Here is a 17,645-nt window from a genome sequence, read left to right as displayed (position 1 = left end):
TACATGTTAGAGTCAGATGGTTTACTTTATTTGCTCCTTCTTAAATAGCACATTTTAGGATATAATTATGTAATTATTGTGTCTTAAGCTTAAGCTAGCCCTGCTTTAAATTCGATTTTAAGTTAGCATACTGTTGGGCACTAGCTAAGCTCAGTAGTCAGTGTGCGTAGTGCATACCCCATGTACAGAGTGTCAGTGGCCCCAGGTTGGCCCCAGGTTGGACTCCAGCTCTTGGTCCCTTGCTGCATGCATCCCCACCCTCTACACAAGTCATTCCCATCTATATACACTGTCCCATCTAATAAAGGAAAATTCCCACAACAACAATAAAAAATCACCAAAAAAGTAAGCTTATTTTAACTTTACTTAAATGTCTGAAATATTTTTTTTTTACGTTTTGTATTTTATTTGGAAAAGAGTTTCCATGTTTAGATTTCGTTTAGAGTAAATTGTGGCTTGCAGCTTCTTTTGTGATTGTATATATCGATACCAACCTGCATTATTTCTAAATACTACATTTTCCCTCTCTGTTTTAAATTCAAATTCAAATTCAAAAAACTTTATTTGTACCCGGGGGGCAATTCAAAGGCACACAGAGCAGTAAATTAACAACAGTGCAAGTACGAAACATTTTAAACTAAATATAAAGTGTCAATTTAAATACAACTTAAAGCTTAAACTTAACTTCAAAATACAAAATATAAAAAGAGTAGATATAAGTGGACAGTGATCGGACTAACAGATGTAAACAGAACTATGTGCAGTAAACGAGAAATAAATATATATATACAGAGCTATGTGCAAGTAGGCTAAATACTAAATGATAAGTTATAAGGTGCATGGTGAATAATGGAACAACAGAACTAATATAAACAATATAACTGTAAAGGTAAAAATGAGATAAATAAAGTGACCGTAGTGCAATGATGGATAAGAAACAACAGGAATAAAGTAACCAGAACTGTATGAATCCTGATATAAAATTGATAGAATAAAGTGATGTAGTGCATGAGACCAGATAAAGCAGAGGCTGTTAAGGTGCTTGACAAATGGAAGGAAGCTTAAAGCTGTAGTCAGCAGCTTGACTGCATATGCCTGTTTGCATGGATATAGCAAGATAACATAAAAAACAAAGCACAAGAACATCTCTGTTTGGAGTCACTTTTTAAATGGGGTCAAAGCTTGCTTTGAACTATTCCAAATAGTTAAGATAACTTTGTATCACTGGCTGAGGAATTTTTGATAAGCATATGCACACTCCTTGGGCCCTGCCACGGCCCAATGTAAAATAAAAAATAATTTAAAATTTAGGAAGCCAAAGTAAAAATAAAAAGTAATATTCTTTGAGGCTCCTGTCAGCCTTTGGCCCTTAGAATCTTCCTAACTTTTCTCCGCTATACACCTTTCACATACAAACAATAGACTGTAAATAATAATGCTAGCCTATAAACAGTCTAGGATACAAACCCTTACTCTATAAAATAAAGTACAATTAATAGCCTAAGGGAAATCATTAGGGCCTAAATAGTTTAGAAAAGAGAATAATACTTTAAAAAGCCAAACTTGTGAGATAAATAAAACTAATAGTCTTTTAATAGCCTACACTTTGGCTGTGTCCTAAATCACTCACTCATTCCCTACTCCCTACTCCCTATATAGAGAGTTTAATGCACTTTGTCTTTTGTTAAAAATGGCAAAGTCCTTTTTGTATGTATATTAAATTAAACTACAAAATGCCTATTAAAGTAATGTCAACACAATCTCTTGTCTGTTAATATCATGGATTTATGTTTAATATGATAACAAGTTAAAAACAAAAGTTACTTATGGATTAAAGACTTTCCCTGATAAGTAAGGGACTCAGCAACACGGTGAACTTGGTTATCTGTTACTCATAATAATGATAGAAAGATACAGAAATAAAAGGATGAAAGGCAGCACACATAGCAGACTGTCGGTGACGCCTCCGGGAGGTCACGTTGTGAGGCCGTGTCTTGTGACGCTACCGAGGGGGCGGGGTTATCTACCGAGGGGGGCGGGGTTATCAACAACAGAGTCGGTCTGTGGAGCTAACGCTGCTGAGGGACACAGAGCCCGAGTGTTGTTTTGAATTTGCTAGAAGAAACCGACTGGAAGAGGGGGGCCAGGGCCTGTGGAAAAAGATGGCGGATGTAGAAGGAGATGATGAAACTCGGAGCACTCTACCTTCAGCATCCCGTAACGGTCCTGTGGTCGGTTCTGGCACCGCGGGTCAGATCGCAGCTTTGGTAACGTCAGGTCCGCGGACCGTGAGGATCGTTAAGTCGGAGTCGGGCTACGGGTTCAATGTTCGCGGTCAAGTCAGCGAAGGAGGACAGCTTCGGAGCATCAACGGGGAACTGTACGCTCCTCTTCAGCATGTCAGCGCTGTGTTACCCGGAGGAGCGGCAGACCGAGCCGGGATATCAAAGGGTGACCGGATACTGGAGGTGTAAGTCAGCGTCTATCCTACCTAAGCCAGGTAGTTAGCATGTACAGCTAGCTGCCCCGGTTCAGCCCGTTTTGATGCTTATAAAGCAGAGTTACCATTATTCTGAAGGTAACGCTACGTCACCTGTCCCTTATGACAACAAAAGTGACATTTTAATTATCGAAAAATGTATTTGGGAAAGTTTAGGGACATTATTACCCGACAAATCATTAGCTAATGTTGCTACATCAGGCTAACCAGCTTACATAAGTTGGACAGAACAGGCTGTGCATGTTGATTAGCTTTAGCTCGCTACTGAGCCAGGTAGCTGTCGTCTTTGCGCTTTGAATACTTCAATATGGTTTGTGAGTACTAAGGTATTAAATTGACAGCATTGTTGGCATTGTATTGTCGTTTGCATAATAATAATAATAATAGTAGATGTGTGTTTTGACCCTGCCCCAAGACAGTGGACGACAATGTTGTCACTTTAATTCATATAGAATAAAATTACTTTATTGATCCAAACTGTGAAATTGTGGCGTTACAGCAGCAGGTTGTCCAAACGCACAATATTAGCAAATCTAAACACAATATAATATTAAATACAAAGTAAATAAGCACTAAAAATATCAAAACTAAGAATGGGAATATATACAACCAGGATTTAACTTAACATTACTCGTCTTAAATATGAAAGATTAAATGTACATGTGCAAAAACAGAGTTGTAAATGGACAGTATTGACATAGGGAGATGTGCAATCAGTGATACTATAAGTTAAAGTGCAGGAGTGTAGACATGTTATATGTTATATGGTGTTAGGATGTTTCCTCTCTGGTCATGTAGAGACAATCTTGTAAACTATTTACATGACACATTTTGGATTCCTATTATATTGTTTGCCATTTTGTAAACAACTCTTGATAAAGGAATAATCCTGCAAAACTGTCAATTCTAGGAGCAATCCTGACCTCACAGCACCTACTTAAGTCACTGTTGCAGCTGGATGTTTAATAGGGTCATCATCCAGTGATAAACTCAACTGTCCGTGATATGAGCACCATAGTTGTAATTCTTGGCAGTAATAAAAGGTAACTGCTGAAATGAATACATGGAAAGTTATTTGTAAGTCACATCCAAAGCCCATTAATTTTTGCGGGCCAGCATAATCCTTATCACATGTATTGGAGCTTTTCAGTTCTTGTCTTAACTTAACTAAAGGTTAAACTTAGAATAAGAGAGAAGAGAAAGTACAAAAACTAGGAACAAGTTTGCTGAGGCATCAAAAAGGTTTCAGCCAACCTGAGTTTACTCCATGGTTGCATTTCTCTCCGACTTCAGTCATGTGACAGGGCATGTGCTTATCATGTGACTTATTAACCAGCTTGACCATATCACAACAACTCAATGAAAACACCATAGCAAAGTATATTTGTCAGCATTTTACTTCAAAGTTTTATGAGCAAGAAAAGGCAATATTCCAGCTTCAGTGGTGATATCAGGCAATTAAACAGTGTAGTGTTTGGTTTACAACATCAGATTTGTCAAGGTCAGCTTTAGAAAGAAACTGAATGTCAAATAAACCTGCTGCCAAGAGGTGTTTTATGCTACTGTGTTAGACTATTGCTCAATACAATATTTGAATCTTTCCGGCAGTGAAAAACCCTTCGACCTATAATTTTGGCCAACACAATCTTCTGCAGACTAATATTAGTTAGTTTGTTTTTTACCATTTGCAAGGCTTCACCTTTGGCACTGTTTAAGTTGTTATATGATTTCTTCAGTGTTTGGGCTCTTGATATAAACATTTAACATATTTAATGTAAATATTGATCAATGTAAATGGCTTATATCCAAAAGTTGCAGCCCTACTTATACCTATACACATTTGAACAACCTACTTTGTTGTTGAATGGTGAGGGAGATGCATCTCTGGCAGGCATTGTTTTGTTTTGGTTTAGTCTAATAAGACTTTGATGGGATCAGATTAGCATGAGATCAGAACTTCTTCCTCTGTCCTCACCTTTTTTTTTAGAAATTTGTTTTCCACTACCGTCTCCTCCATACAACTTATTTGTGCTTTAATTGAACCAGGACACAACACAGATAAAAATCACATATGGATACATGGTATGTAGTGGAATGACCTACTGGTATGCTACCACTCTTGCTGGCTCGCTCCTCTTCTATGTCCATCCCGCTGTTTCACATAGGAAGATTAGCAGAGACACCTGATGCCCGTGCCATCTGGCCTCAGCGAAGCCAAGCAGGGTGGTGTCTCATGCCCACAAAGTAACAGGAGACATCAGAGCTCTGTTGCTTTAACTCAGCACCCCTTAAATTATGTCTATCAATGGAGGATCAACACATTGTGATGGAAATTAACAGGATGCTAAACTGTATTGTTCATTTGTATAGTGGTCAATGAATAATTTGAATAATTGATTATTCTGAATAATAATAATAATGAATAATTTATTTTTCCAGAGTTGAGATCAAATTTGGTTGCATTTTTCATAAAATTTGGTTGAGCTTATCATAAAATGATTACTCAGTTAATATTAGATGTGGCAAAAAAGCACCAGATTTTGATTGAACCTGAGTTGAAGGTTCTGAAATTCGCATCGGGAGAGAAATATTATCATTGCATCCCTGATTATTTATTTTTCTCATAGTCCACTGCACAGCTCCTACATTGCACCTTTTGTACATTTTGTGTTTTTTTTAGTTTTTTTTTTATATTTCACATTTTTAAATTATATTTTATATATTGTAATATCTTCTTATACTGTATTATTTAAGTTGTTGCTAGTTCTGCTTTATTTCCTTACATACACCAAGTCAAATTCCTTGTATGTGTAAATGTACTTGGCAATAAACCCAGATTCTGATTCTGATTCTGATAAGCTCAACAAGAGATGCATTTGAAATATTTTTAAAACTGCGTCACTAAAATATTCTTTACTAATATTTCACACAGCAGCACGGTATCCTGCTCTGATCAGGGCTGAAAACCAGAACTGTTTCCTTTGTGTTTGAGGAATTCAAAATGTCCCATGTAGCAATGTAATTTCATCATGTGCTAAACAATCAGAAAAATAGTTTGTTTTCTCTCTGCTGACTTTCTTTTTATCTCTCCTTCCCTTTTCTTCCACCTTTTTCTTGTTGTCGTTCTTCCTCTAGCAATGGGGTGAGTGTGGAAGGTGCCACCCATAAGCAGGTGGTGGACCTGATCCGTGCCGGGGAGAAGGAGCTCGTTCTGGCTGTGCTGTCTGTTCCAGCTCTGGAGGCTGACGGATTGGAAGGCGGGGAGGATGTCCAACCAAACTACGACTACAGCGACAAGCAGGCAGTACCCATTTCCATCCCCACATACAAACATGTAGAGCAGCACTCCGAGAGGTTTGTGGTGAGTGCAAGTATGAAACCTTTACCTTTAACTTTTCTTCCCCTCACAAGCAAATGGTGAACTTTTTTTTCAGGGTGAACTTGAAAAATTCCATAATTCTTTGCTTGTAAACCCTTTGTTACCTCTCCTCAGTGCTCATAGACATGTCTGTTCTGTCTTTGTCTTGGTGCCTCAGGTGTACAATGTGTACATGTCAGGCAGACAGCTGTGCTCAAAGCGCTACAGAGAGTTCTCAATCCTTCAGCAGAACCTAAAGAGGGAGTTTTCAAACTTCAACTTCCCAAAACTTCCCGGTAAATGGCCCTTCTCCCTGTCCGAGCAACAGCTGGACGCTCGTCGTAGAGGTCTGGAGGAATATCTGGAGCGAGGTAAGCTGATTTTGAGAAGTCACTTTTGCTTAGATTTTTGTAACGGTCAAAGACAAAAATCTTTGTCGTAACTAAGCTGTTAAAAACTCTATTTTCAAGGCTGACCTTCAAGTATGACATATATTTTGAAAAAATCATATCCCTTCAAAACATACCAAATGAAGAGTAAATTAAATGCATGAAGACATAATGATGTTGAAACAGAAAATAGACCAGGCATTAGCTGTATAAAAATGTTCAACATACAATCAAACACTGAATTTAAATACAGAGTTCAGGCAATGTGACCCAAGGCTGTCCTTTTGTTTATTGATTTATTTACTATAACCACCTCTCTATCTCTGCATCTGTCTGTGTTCTGTATTGTCTCTAGTCTGCTCTGTGCGTGTGATCGGGGAGAGTGACATCATGCAGGAGTTTCTCTCTGAATCGGATGAGGTATGCAGCTCCTTTTATTATTCTGATAGGGACCGAATCATTATCCTGAGCCTTGTTGAGTAATAGAGGGAGTATTTATCTCAAAGTTTGTATCTGATTGGGAGCATAGTGAGGCTGATTTGGTGTAATCAAAATCGCATGATGAAATAATGAACAAATCCGTTTGACTTCCTCCACTGTAAACAAAGTCATCTATTGGCTACAAACAAGCATCAGCAGTTAGAGCAGCTGAATTTAAAAACTTGAATGAAGCTTTCGGCCCATCATGACTACTCAAACAGGAGAGCCAAAACAATCAAACACTAATTGCGTTGCCTTTCTAGTGTTCTGAGAAATAACACTAGCTGAGACAAATACTACTGAAGTGATCCAGCACTTGAGAAGGATTAGGACTTCTAAGGGAGAGGAGTTCTCGTTTGTTACGTAGTGTTTTGTTTGTTTTAATCCAGAAGTACTTTCCAGTCATTCAGAGCAAACGCGTACATACAAGCCGTCACACACCCTTGTTAATCCACACATGAGTTAATGTGGCTTAACAGCTGTTCTCTTTATGTGTTGTTTGGCTGTGCAGAACTACAACGGAGTGACCGATGTAGAACTGCGGATAGCCCTGCCAGACAAGACCACCATCTCTGTCAGAGTCCGCAAGAACGGCACCACAGACCAGGTGTACCAGGTAGGAACACGTGTTGGAATAAGTGTTGAAAAGTCAAACCATGGTATTCTAAGGGTGCAGAATTTACAAATATGACTGACTCTGTATTGCTCCTCCTGCAGGCATTAGTGTTGAAGGTTGGAATGGACAGTATTATGGCGAGCTACTTTGCCCTTTTTGAAGTCATCAACCACTCCTTCGGTAAGGACCGACTTTTATGTGTTTAGCTTGAAAAGCCCCTGAGCAGTCTCACATACACTCATGTGGTACATTAAAATAAAAATAAACCCTTTTGGGGATGATGCATCATATGACCACTAATTGTCATAATAAAAACCCGTCTCACTAAATCTGTTGAGTTAATATCAGTGGACCTCGGGTTGTGTGTGCAGTTTTGGACAGCAAGGGCAGATAATTTGGTACAGGCGGGGATTTTTTTAAATGATGAAACAGACACTTAACCTTCTTTTCATCCCTCGCTCTCTTTCTATAATTTGTTCCAGTACGGAAGCTGGCACCAAACGAGTTTCCCCACAAGCTTTATGTGCAGAATTACACGTCGGCAGTGCCGGGGACTTGCCTGGCGCTCCGCAAATGGCTGTTCAGCTTCCAGGAGGAGGAGTTGCTAAGAGACAACCCGCTGGCACTGCACTACTGCTTTCACCAGGTAATAACAATAATTGAATCCCACTTGCCATGAACTTATAGGAGCTCAGCAGAAAATGTCATCCTTTTTTTTTTTTTTTCTTCCAGACTTTATCTTATCCTTACCGTATTAAAACAGTTCAGACTTGTCAGAGATGTCAGCACTTTTTGCTGGATAATTTCAGCCATAATCAAGTAAATTTACTGTTTTACTTTTACTTTAATTTACTGTCCCCTAACTCCTCATACCCGTCTCAGATCCAGAACACAAAGTGAGTCCCTTTAGGCCAGCTCCAAAACAAAGATTTGTGGAAAGATTAAACCCTTTTAGAAAATTGCAGGGAGAAGTTGCAGGGGTGTAACCTGGCTGTTCTTACCTAGAATCAATGTTGGTGGTCTGATGGTGTCTCTGACTAGTGCACGATATCACCACTGGCTGGTATCAAAACACCATGACTGTCACTGGATGGAAGAAAGACAGGACTGCTCCAAGAATAGCCGAACATAAAGAGACATAAGGAGAGATAAGGAGTTCTCCTGTCTCAACTTCAAGCCATACATTTGCACTAGCCTCATTTGTGTTCTGTTGTTGGAAATTCTTGTCAGTGTTTTTATGTTTCAGCTTTTTTGGAGCTGTATTAAAAACTGTATCAAGTCAGTGACTATCACTACTGTCATATATACTTAAGACAACACAAATTATAACAATCTACAAAAAACAAAACTGTAATTAAAAAGTACTGAGTGTCATCTAAACGTATTCAAGTTAGCTTGCGGACTTCAGATCACTAAAGGCCGAGGCATTGCAAGTTGCTGCAGGTTTCTACACTACACTGAGGTCTGAACTGGAACTTTCCCTACAACTGTAATCTATCTTGAGTCACATCCTAAGCAAAATAACACGCATGAATCAGGAAGTTCTACATATGGCACTCTGAATGAAAAACGAACAACTCTGGTGCTTTTAAATGTCACAGCTCATACACTAAATCAGGTAACCAGGGAAACAAGACATTCTACAAGCCTGGGCTATTATCCCACAAAGTTTAAAGCATGAACTGGAAAAATAAATCCTCTAATGCAAAACGCTCTTGAACTTTCCAAAGCCAAGGTCCTACAAAGAGCTGCAAAGCTAAAAAGCTGCAGATTTTTTAAATTCTTTATAGGTTCATCACTTCAACTGACCTATTTACATTGTCAAAATCGTATCAGATAAATGGTTAGTGTGAAAATATTGATTATAGAATCCGAATTTTAAAGATTTGGTTTTTGGTTCTAGTTGGTAACCGATGGTTTGATATCTTTTGATGTTTTTAATGGATGATCCATTTTGTTCTTCGACCTCAAATAATAAATGGTGTTTTATCTCTACTTGTCCACCCAACCCCCCCTCCCCACCCACGCCACCCCCTGTCCGTCCAGGCGTTGGAAGATGTGAAGAAGGGATTCATAAAAACGGAGGACAAATCCTACCAGCTGCAGAAGCTGGCAGAGCAGCGCAAGATGGCCACGGTCAGTCCCACAGACCAGTCTTTGTTCACAGAGGGGGTTTGGGCGACTCCACTTTTTGCCTGCTGACCAGAGCCATCACCAAAACGTTACCAAATGGACAGAAAAGTCAGAAACCCTTTCACACAGAGAAAAAAAAAAAAATCCACCCTCTATGGTGAAGACCACAGAGGCCTGGTTTCACTCGAGATAAAGCCATTGAGTTTGTATTGATGTTTGTAGAACATTAAGTGAAAGTGGCACGTGTGCGAGTTTCATTGAGTAACTACATTCACTACTATTTAGCTACCAGAAGATTTAAATGAAAGGGAAACCTTGGAACAATTAGCATAAAGCAACACTTGTTTACATGAACCTGATTGATCATGTTGCTCTGAATATGGTCAGCATGTGATATTAGAAATGTTCATGGCAAACATTACACTTTGTTAACTTCATTATGACCAGAGACTGAGAAGAACCAGGGGGAGGATCTGTACATCCTCGACTAGTGCATCTTAAAATCAATCAAACTTTATTTATATAGCACCTTTCAGACAAATGAAATTGCAGTCCAAAGTGCTTTACAAGAGTGCAGAAAAGTTATTGACGAGAAAGTAGTTTATAAAATCATCGAGAGACTAATGCACACCAATAAGAATGAAAAAATATGTATAAAAATGAAAAAATAAAATATGACACATAAAAGCAATAAGATATTAAATACATAGGAGAAGAATATTTTAAATTGTAGTAGGATAAAAAAGGCAATACAATAATGTTAAGATTTGAATTTATATAAAGCACTATATAAAAGCCAGACTGATTCAAAGTTTCTGTAAGTCAGAAGGTGCTTTAAGAAAGTACAGGACTGTGTGTTTTTTCCATATTGCATTGTTAAAGAATGTATAAGGATGGAGTAGTTATCACAGCTGTGCACCTTTTTAATACAAAAATAATGTGATCCAAATTCTAACTCTTGGTACATATACGCATAAAATGTTTCTGCTAAAACCCTGAACATGTATTCTTTAATGAGGCCAGCTTACAGCTATGTCTCCTTCAAAGGATCATTTCTCACAGCTAGAAGGGTCAGGCAGTCTTCTGAAAATGAATTTGAGTCACAGAGTGATTTATCAGAGCTAAAGCATCTAGTAAGTGTAGAGCGATTCAATGTGACAGTGACGAGCACAGCAATCAATGGAATGTTTAAAAAAAAAATTAAATCACAAGGACCAGAAAAAAATGCTAAGCATGCAGAGTGCAGAGCGGTAAGCTACGTGTAAATAAGTGGTGCTCCCATTGCAAAGAGAAAGAGGCTACAACATCAACGATTCAATGTTGTCACTGCAAGGGTCACATTTCGTATATTTTCACAAACACACACACTGTGGTTTATACTTTATCACTCACACATACACTAGAGAACCAGACGAGGTTTAATACACCACAGGAAATAGCCTCTTAGAGAACCAGACGAGGTTTAATACACCACAGGAAATAGCCTCTTACATATTGCCCTGTCCTCATTCTCTTTAGTTTGAAACAAAATATGCTAAATAAAGCAGCCGTCTCGGGGGCCTTTCTGAAGGTAACCTGTATACTTTTGAGGTTTTTATGGTTTTCAGTAGAATGTAGAGAATAATTCAAGATGAAGAAAAGAAAAAGAGGCTGACCTTAGGCTGTCGTAACTCTTTTATTGCATTTATTACAATCTCAATATTTTCAATAATGTGCCTTTATTTGTATTATTATGTAGTCGTGGCTCACTGCTTGAACTGTTGCTTTATTGGACTGAAGCACAAGATGTTGAGCTAATCTTGTTTAGACTGATAACACTTGTTTTCTTCCAGTGTAAGAGACCGATGTGTGTATTTTTCTTCCCGTCTGTTAGTACCTGAGTCTGTTGCGGACATGTGAGGGCTACAATGAGGTGGCGTTCCCCCACTGCTCCTGTGACTCCAGGAGGAAGGGACACGTTATCACAGCCATCAGCATCCATCACTTCAAGCTGCACGCTTGTACTGAGGACGGCACGCTCGAGGTGACTGTCTGTCTGCTTCAGTTGAACAAAAAGTGCCAACATGCAGAACTATTTAAGGACACAGCTTTAAACTTTTTGTTTGTCCCAGTTAGTAAAAAAAGGATAGTTTGACTTTATTGATAACTCAATGGATATTTAATTTAGTGAATGAAACCGTCGTTCTCTCCCTCAGAACCAGGTGATCGCTTTCGAGTGGGGGGAGATGCAGCGCTGGGACACAGACGAGGAGGGGATGGCTTTCTGTTTTGAGTATGCAAGAGGAGAAAAGAAACCTCGCTGGGTCAAGATCTTCACTCCATACGTAAGAGTACACACACCGGCACAGCTGGTTGTCATGTTCTGTATTTGTCCATTTATTCATTAAAACAGAATTTACTCTTACAGAGTGTTTGATGCTCAGATTCAAAAAATACAAGCGGACTTTAAGTTACATTTAAACCTTATAATACAACTTACTTTACTGCTCATGGTATCAAAGCAGTACTAGAAGAGGCAAATACAGTGAATACATGTGTAACTTGTCACAGTGACTTTTCTTTGTAATTGTGCTGATTTTGTTGAATCAAAGGCTGAATAACTTTCCTCTCTGCTGTTTCCCTCTTAGTTTAACTACATGCATGAGTGCTTTGAGCGGGTCTTTTGTGAGCTGAAGTGGAGGAAACAGGTAAGGACCACTCCTTTCCTCTTTCATTCTGGGAAGAACATGATGCAATGACAAGCTAGAAATACAAAACAATAAGCCACCTATTTTATTTTTAAACTGTTGTGAAACCTTTTCCATTTGTATCACTTTTGCTTATTGATGTATTTATTATATGTCAGGTTGAGGAAGAGGCGTCTGACAAAGACAACAAAAACTGCAGCAACAATGGTAAGCTCTAATCCTTTTTTTTTTTTTGTTATGTACGTTTTGTCCTAAATACAAGAGCTGGCAGGCTTTTTATCACAGTAGAGCAAGCACTGAAGAGTGGGAGCCTTGATTTCATCTAGGGCAAGTCATAAAGAAATATGTATTCAGATGAGGTACTGACTGCTGATGTGAATGACAGAACCTATCAAGCAGCATGAATTATGCAAATTCCCTAACTGACGTAAACTGAAAGGGTAAGGACAGGGAGAGGATTTTTAAGTGTGCCCCGCTTCTTTTATATCTCTGAATTAAAGGCTGAAATAAATGTGAAAATTTGACGCATTCATAACTTTAGTTCAGTGTCATCAAATTAGGTCCAGCACTAACATTGATGCAATTCAGATGCGCTTGTATTGTTTTATTATCTCTTTACTGCATTTTTAAGGAACTGAACAAAGTCAAGGGGGGAAGCTGCATTTTATAGACAATTCACCAGAGCGCCTTAGTGTACTTAACAACTCAGCGGAGAGTAAGTTCCTCTGCTGTCGAGATACTTTAGTAAAGTATTCAGTAAAGAAGCATGGATAGACACATGACTTGTTATCAGAGCCATCTCCTGGAGGGATGTTGAAACTGTTTGGCCCCATGTGAGACAACACGAGACCAGCTGTACAAGTATGTGGACGAGCAACTGCTGTCACGAGGGCGATGGAGCACCTTTTGGTGTTACAGGAACAAATAAAGAAGAGCCGAGGGGAAGCTGAAAGGGTTAAGAACATCTAGATAAGGGATTTATAGTTAACTAACTGGAGGGTAGTTCAGGGAAGGTTTATAGTGACTGTGTTGCTGAGACACTGAATGGTCTGTGTTTTGTTGAGGCAGCATTTTCATAAGTCACATGACACGCAGGAGAAAAATCCAGTCTTTCAGACCTGAACTGTCTCTCTGTGTTGCAGAGTATCTGCCCCCTCTGGAGACACAGCAGAAGGGATGGCGCCACCTAGGAGGAGAGATCGCAACTTCCTAAAAAAAGCATTTCTCACCACTCAAACTAGAACTGGTCCACTTGCATTATCACAGCCACCCCCAGAGAGCGCCCATCGACAAACACAGAAAACTGAATGACGGACTGAGGCGATGCACGCCTCAGAAACAAACTGGAAGTGATATGATTTTGGAGACTGGAATAGTCACACTAAACAAACCCCAGGGACACACAGCAAGAAGAGCAATGAAGGAAAACAAACAAAAGCCAACTTCAATGTCATTTTCTAGATCTCCATAGCGTCTGTTGTTTTCGCCCTGTGATGTGGGGGGGCAGGACACGAGTCTCTCTCTCCACTGGTTGAGATGTAACTCACGCACACACAATGTGTGAGGGGTCAGGGGTCAACATAGCACTGGGGCAGCGTTTGCGCAAAGGGAGCATCTCGTTGAAGAGGAGCTGCAATGCGGGATCGCATTGTGACGGCCAGTTCTCCCAACACGACCGGCTCGGTCCAAAGCCCTCAGTGGGACCCTCGTCTGCTGAACTGAGTAGAGATGAAAACAAGAATGGAGGGATACTGAAAAATACGCATTTCCCTTCTTTAACGTAAGTGATGAAGGAAGAAAGCAGAATCGTGCTTTATGCCGAAGACGGACATTAACACAAAAATTATTGTTAAAGAAATATCTGACCAGGAAGGGTTCTGTCTGTCAGAAAAACAGGAACAACAAATGTGTAACTTACTGAAAACTGACGTGTGGGAGGGGGGTTCATAACATTATTACTTCTGATAAAATATAGATTAATATAAGAGCTATAAAAATGGGTTTCTTGATCTAACACAGTGAAACACTAACTGAATTGCATCAAAGCAGCTCTAACCAATCTCCATTTTTCACCTTGTCTTCTTGTTCAACCCACGCAGCTTCACAACGACGTCTCTTGGCAGTCTGCCATTAATGTCAGTATGTGTATTTATCCCCATCACAAGTGTTTTATTGTGGTGATTTTGCAGAGTTGGAAGTCAGGGCTTTCTCAGGCTCGACGCTGCGCAGAGATGATCTCCTTAAGAAAAGGTTGATGGGCCATATCGTTGATGATTTAAACATGGCACACATGGGAGATATGTCCAACAGATTGTGGATATAAGGACAGGAGAGTATGAAGTTGCAGTCTCCTGAGCGGGCAGGAGAGGGCAGCAGAGGGTCGGACAGATTTGGTCGTTGGATCAAGAGCAGGACAGAAATCCTCTCAGAGCTTCTTAAAGAGTGATCCCCGGGGCTCTGTAACTCACCCAAAAGTATCACTCCTCTGCAGGTTGTGCAGTAACCACTTCGCAAGGACAGATGGTGTGTGTGTGTGTGTGTGTGTGTGTGTGTTGTACAGAGAGTAGGTGGTGCATAAAGTTTTGTGACTGCAACCATCAGCATACATAGCAATGCATGCAGCTGCCTTTGTGTCATTGCAACCATTAAACTACAGTATTAGTTGTGTGTGTTATAACATGATCATTTGACAGATTTATCATTTACAGACTTTCGCAGTTCAGTTGTGTTTTTCACACGGATATATTTCTTTATTTCTGCAGAGTGAAAAACATTTTTTTCACACTTTCAGTGCAAAGAAAAGCATGTTGACATGCTGATAAAAAACAAAGTGCTTCTGAATTGAGACATTGTGCGCATGTGTGTTGTGACTACTGAGCACAGTAGAGTTTTGTTTATCCCACTAAGGGCTACAACTTGGCAGGTTCATTACTGACTCATTCTTGTGCTTCACTCGCCTTCTGGCATCGACCCAAAGCCTGAAACAGAGAGTGAAGGTTTATTTTATTTGACTGACTTCGAGAGCACAAGTTCAAGTTTCACATTGTTAAATGATTTTTTTTTTTTCCTACCGTTCAGCTCAGCTATCAGGTTCAATTAAATGTTTAATTCATGCCTAGGTTTAGTCATAATTGGCTTCTTTTACCTTGGAGCGTGTGTGTGTGCGTGTGCGTGTGTGTGCGTGCGTGTGTGTGCGTGTGTGCGTGTGTGTGTGTCCTCTGTGTTTATCGTTGACATTGCTGATAAGCTCTCAGGCTGTGATTGGTCGCGTGTGATGAGCTGTCGTTGTGAGAGCCGGCAAATGAAGATGATATTTTGAGTCGGTAGCAGTGAAGATGCCAGACAGATGGAGACAAATGGGAGTTGTCTTCTATTGTCTAGTAAACAAGCACAGCCCCTCACACACACACACATCCCTGTCTCCCTGCCACTCTGTGATATGGCTTGACAACATCGTTAAATGAAAGATCAAATAATGTTGTCATTTGTCATCCAGTTGTTGCCTCTGTGCACACGGCTGAATCATACAACGACATACAGCGAGACATGCTCCTCAGTAGCAGCATGTTGTGTGGATGGCTGGATTGAGAAACAAATTGCAGCGTGCTGATTGCTGGATGGTCATTTTGACAGCTGAAGTAATAGCCAATTCAAAGATGGATGACATTAGAATTGGAGCCATTCAACCATGTTGATATTTTTTTTAGGATGCTGAGGAAGACACAGAAAGAGGTTGTGTGTGAGTTGTGTGTGTCGGCTTGTCTGTCCTCTGCTCTTACTCTCTCCAGGTTGGTCTCCCATCATCACAGAGGGGGGGGGATGTGGTTGCCGTGGCAGCACCGCGTTGGCTCGACAGGCTCAGAGCAGCCTCTGTTCCTTTTTTTCCTGTCAGCAAACTGACTCACCCCTCCCAATAATGTATTCAAAGCAGTGTTTTTTGTTTTTTTTACTGTTTGATGTTTGTTCTCTGTCCCTGTGGCCCATGCTGCTGTGAATAGGCTTATAGAAAGCTGCTTTCTTTTTCATTATACATATTTTTGTGTCTTGGTTTGTATTGTTGGCGCCAGGTGCCATTGTGCACTCGCTCTCAGTCGCGAGCAGGTGTGCTCAGGCTGTCAGCTGTCGCCCGTTTCGGCCATCGGTGAGATAAATAGTGACAGTGTTGAGATGAAAGAGGAGAGATGACAGGAATGTTAAAGCACGTTTTTTTTTGTACGGTTGGCCAGTGTTTGTTTGTTGTGTACGCTGTGCTGTGGGCCATCTGTGTTTATTGTTTGAGATGCTGGACAGTCTTGGCTTGTAAGTGAATGATTATGTAAAAAAAGGATTGAATTTCACACATGACTTAACACGTAAACAGAATGTCAGAGAGTGCAGCACACAGATATCCACGTGTGGACTGCACATGACGCTCAGAAAAAGTTGTGTTCATCACAACTGCCACTAAAATGCTCGCCTGATTCGAGCTGTTGCTATAGCAACATATACATTTTCTGAGTCTCGTGCCAAATTGGCACTGATTTTCCCCTAACATCGTTCAGTGGCAGATATTGTCAACGACGTTTTGAATTGGACAGCGTTTCAGGCTCAGGGTTTGGAGCAGCATTGTGAGGCGGCTCAGTCGGTCTCTCTCCTTTGACTCTGTTGGTTTTGTCTGAACCGCCTACGTTTGTCTCATCATCTGCACTTATGTGTGGAGTCGATGTTGGATGATCTCAAGCGTCTGTCTGGGAGGGCATTCGCTGCTGGCTTTCCCGTCTCAGCTGCCATGTCCTGCCTCTGACTAACATGAGGGTTGGATGTAAGTGTTTGTTTGAAAAAGTGTTAGCCTTCGTGTCATTAACTTCTGTTCATTGCTTAGAAACACAGGGCTTTGTTTCCATAGCAATTAGGCAGTGACATTAATTAACTAAGCCTTGTTTATCTGTCTTCAGCATAACCTGTAAATAGTTGTTTTAAAAATAAAAAAGAGAGTATCTCTTGGACAAAATGCACTCTTGTTCCTCCGACTCAAAACTTTTATTTATTTAAGCAGAAATTATAAATCTTTGGGGAAATGATAGAGTACACCGCTGGAGCCACCTTCGATCACTGATTCTGTGCAGGGCACCGGCTGTACAGAGGATTAGCAAAGTAAACAATAAAACAAGCTGTTTAAAGATGTTCAATAACACCTGATTCAGAACTAGGCTACAAAATGGAGAGTTTTATATCTAAAAACAAACATGAAGGTTTACTAACCGATATAAAACAGAAAAAAAAAAGTTTGAAAATGTTGTGTAGAGTAATAAATTGTAACAATATTTTAAATAAAGTTATATATTGGGAAAGAAAAGCTGTCGGTCTGCATTTATTTACCCTTCAGGATATAAAAGGGAACCTCTGACTCTTTTATCTTTTTTCTGTTTATTGGCTGGAGTCTCAGTACGCTTCCAGGAGGCTTTTAAACAGCTGTTAAATGATAAGGTACTATGGTTGTGTT

The 17,645-nt window shown here is 39.9% G+C and overlaps 1 protein-coding gene across 1 annotated transcript; it reads left to right on the top strand.

The window, feature by feature from the left end:
• Positions 1 to 2,048: 2,048 nt before the first annotated feature.
• On the top strand, positions 2,049 to 17,498 carry snx27a (sorting nexin 27a). The gene is made up of 13 exons (XM_061060371.1): positions 2,049 to 2,470; positions 5,636 to 5,861; positions 6,037 to 6,229; positions 6,603 to 6,667; positions 7,239 to 7,343; positions 7,445 to 7,523; positions 7,826 to 7,989; positions 9,390 to 9,479; positions 11,350 to 11,499; positions 11,672 to 11,800; positions 12,104 to 12,163; positions 12,322 to 12,370; positions 13,306 to 17,498. The coding sequence occupies exons 1-13, from the start codon at positions 2,163 to 2,165 to the stop codon at positions 13,374 to 13,376; spliced, it is 1,689 nt and encodes a 562-aa protein (XP_060916354.1). The 5' UTR covers positions 2,049 to 2,162; the 3' UTR covers positions 13,377 to 17,498.
• The last annotated feature ends 147 nt before the right edge of the window (positions 17,499 to 17,645 follow it).

This window comes from Labrus mixtus, chromosome 16 (assembly GCF_963584025.1).
Source record: "Labrus mixtus chromosome 16, fLabMix1.1, whole genome shotgun sequence".
Lineage (NCBI taxonomy): Eukaryota > Metazoa > Chordata > Actinopteri > Labriformes > Labridae > Labrus > Labrus mixtus.
This window is presented reverse-complemented; position numbering and strand designations above follow the sequence as displayed.

Bases quoted from the DNA above. Each gene is read 5' to 3' on its own strand.
- snx27a (XM_061060371.1), top strand. From the start codon at position 2,163: ATGGCGGATGTAGAAGGAGATGATGAAACTCGGAGCACTCTACCTTCA. The intron at 7,990-9,389 runs GTAATAACAATA...CTGTCCGTCCAG, and splicing joins TGCACTACTGCTTTCACCAG to GCGTTGGAAGATGTGAAGAA. The intron at 12,164-12,321 runs GTAAGGACCACT...ATTATATGTCAG, and splicing joins AGCTGAAGTGGAGGAAACAG to GTTGAGGAAGAGGCGTCTGA.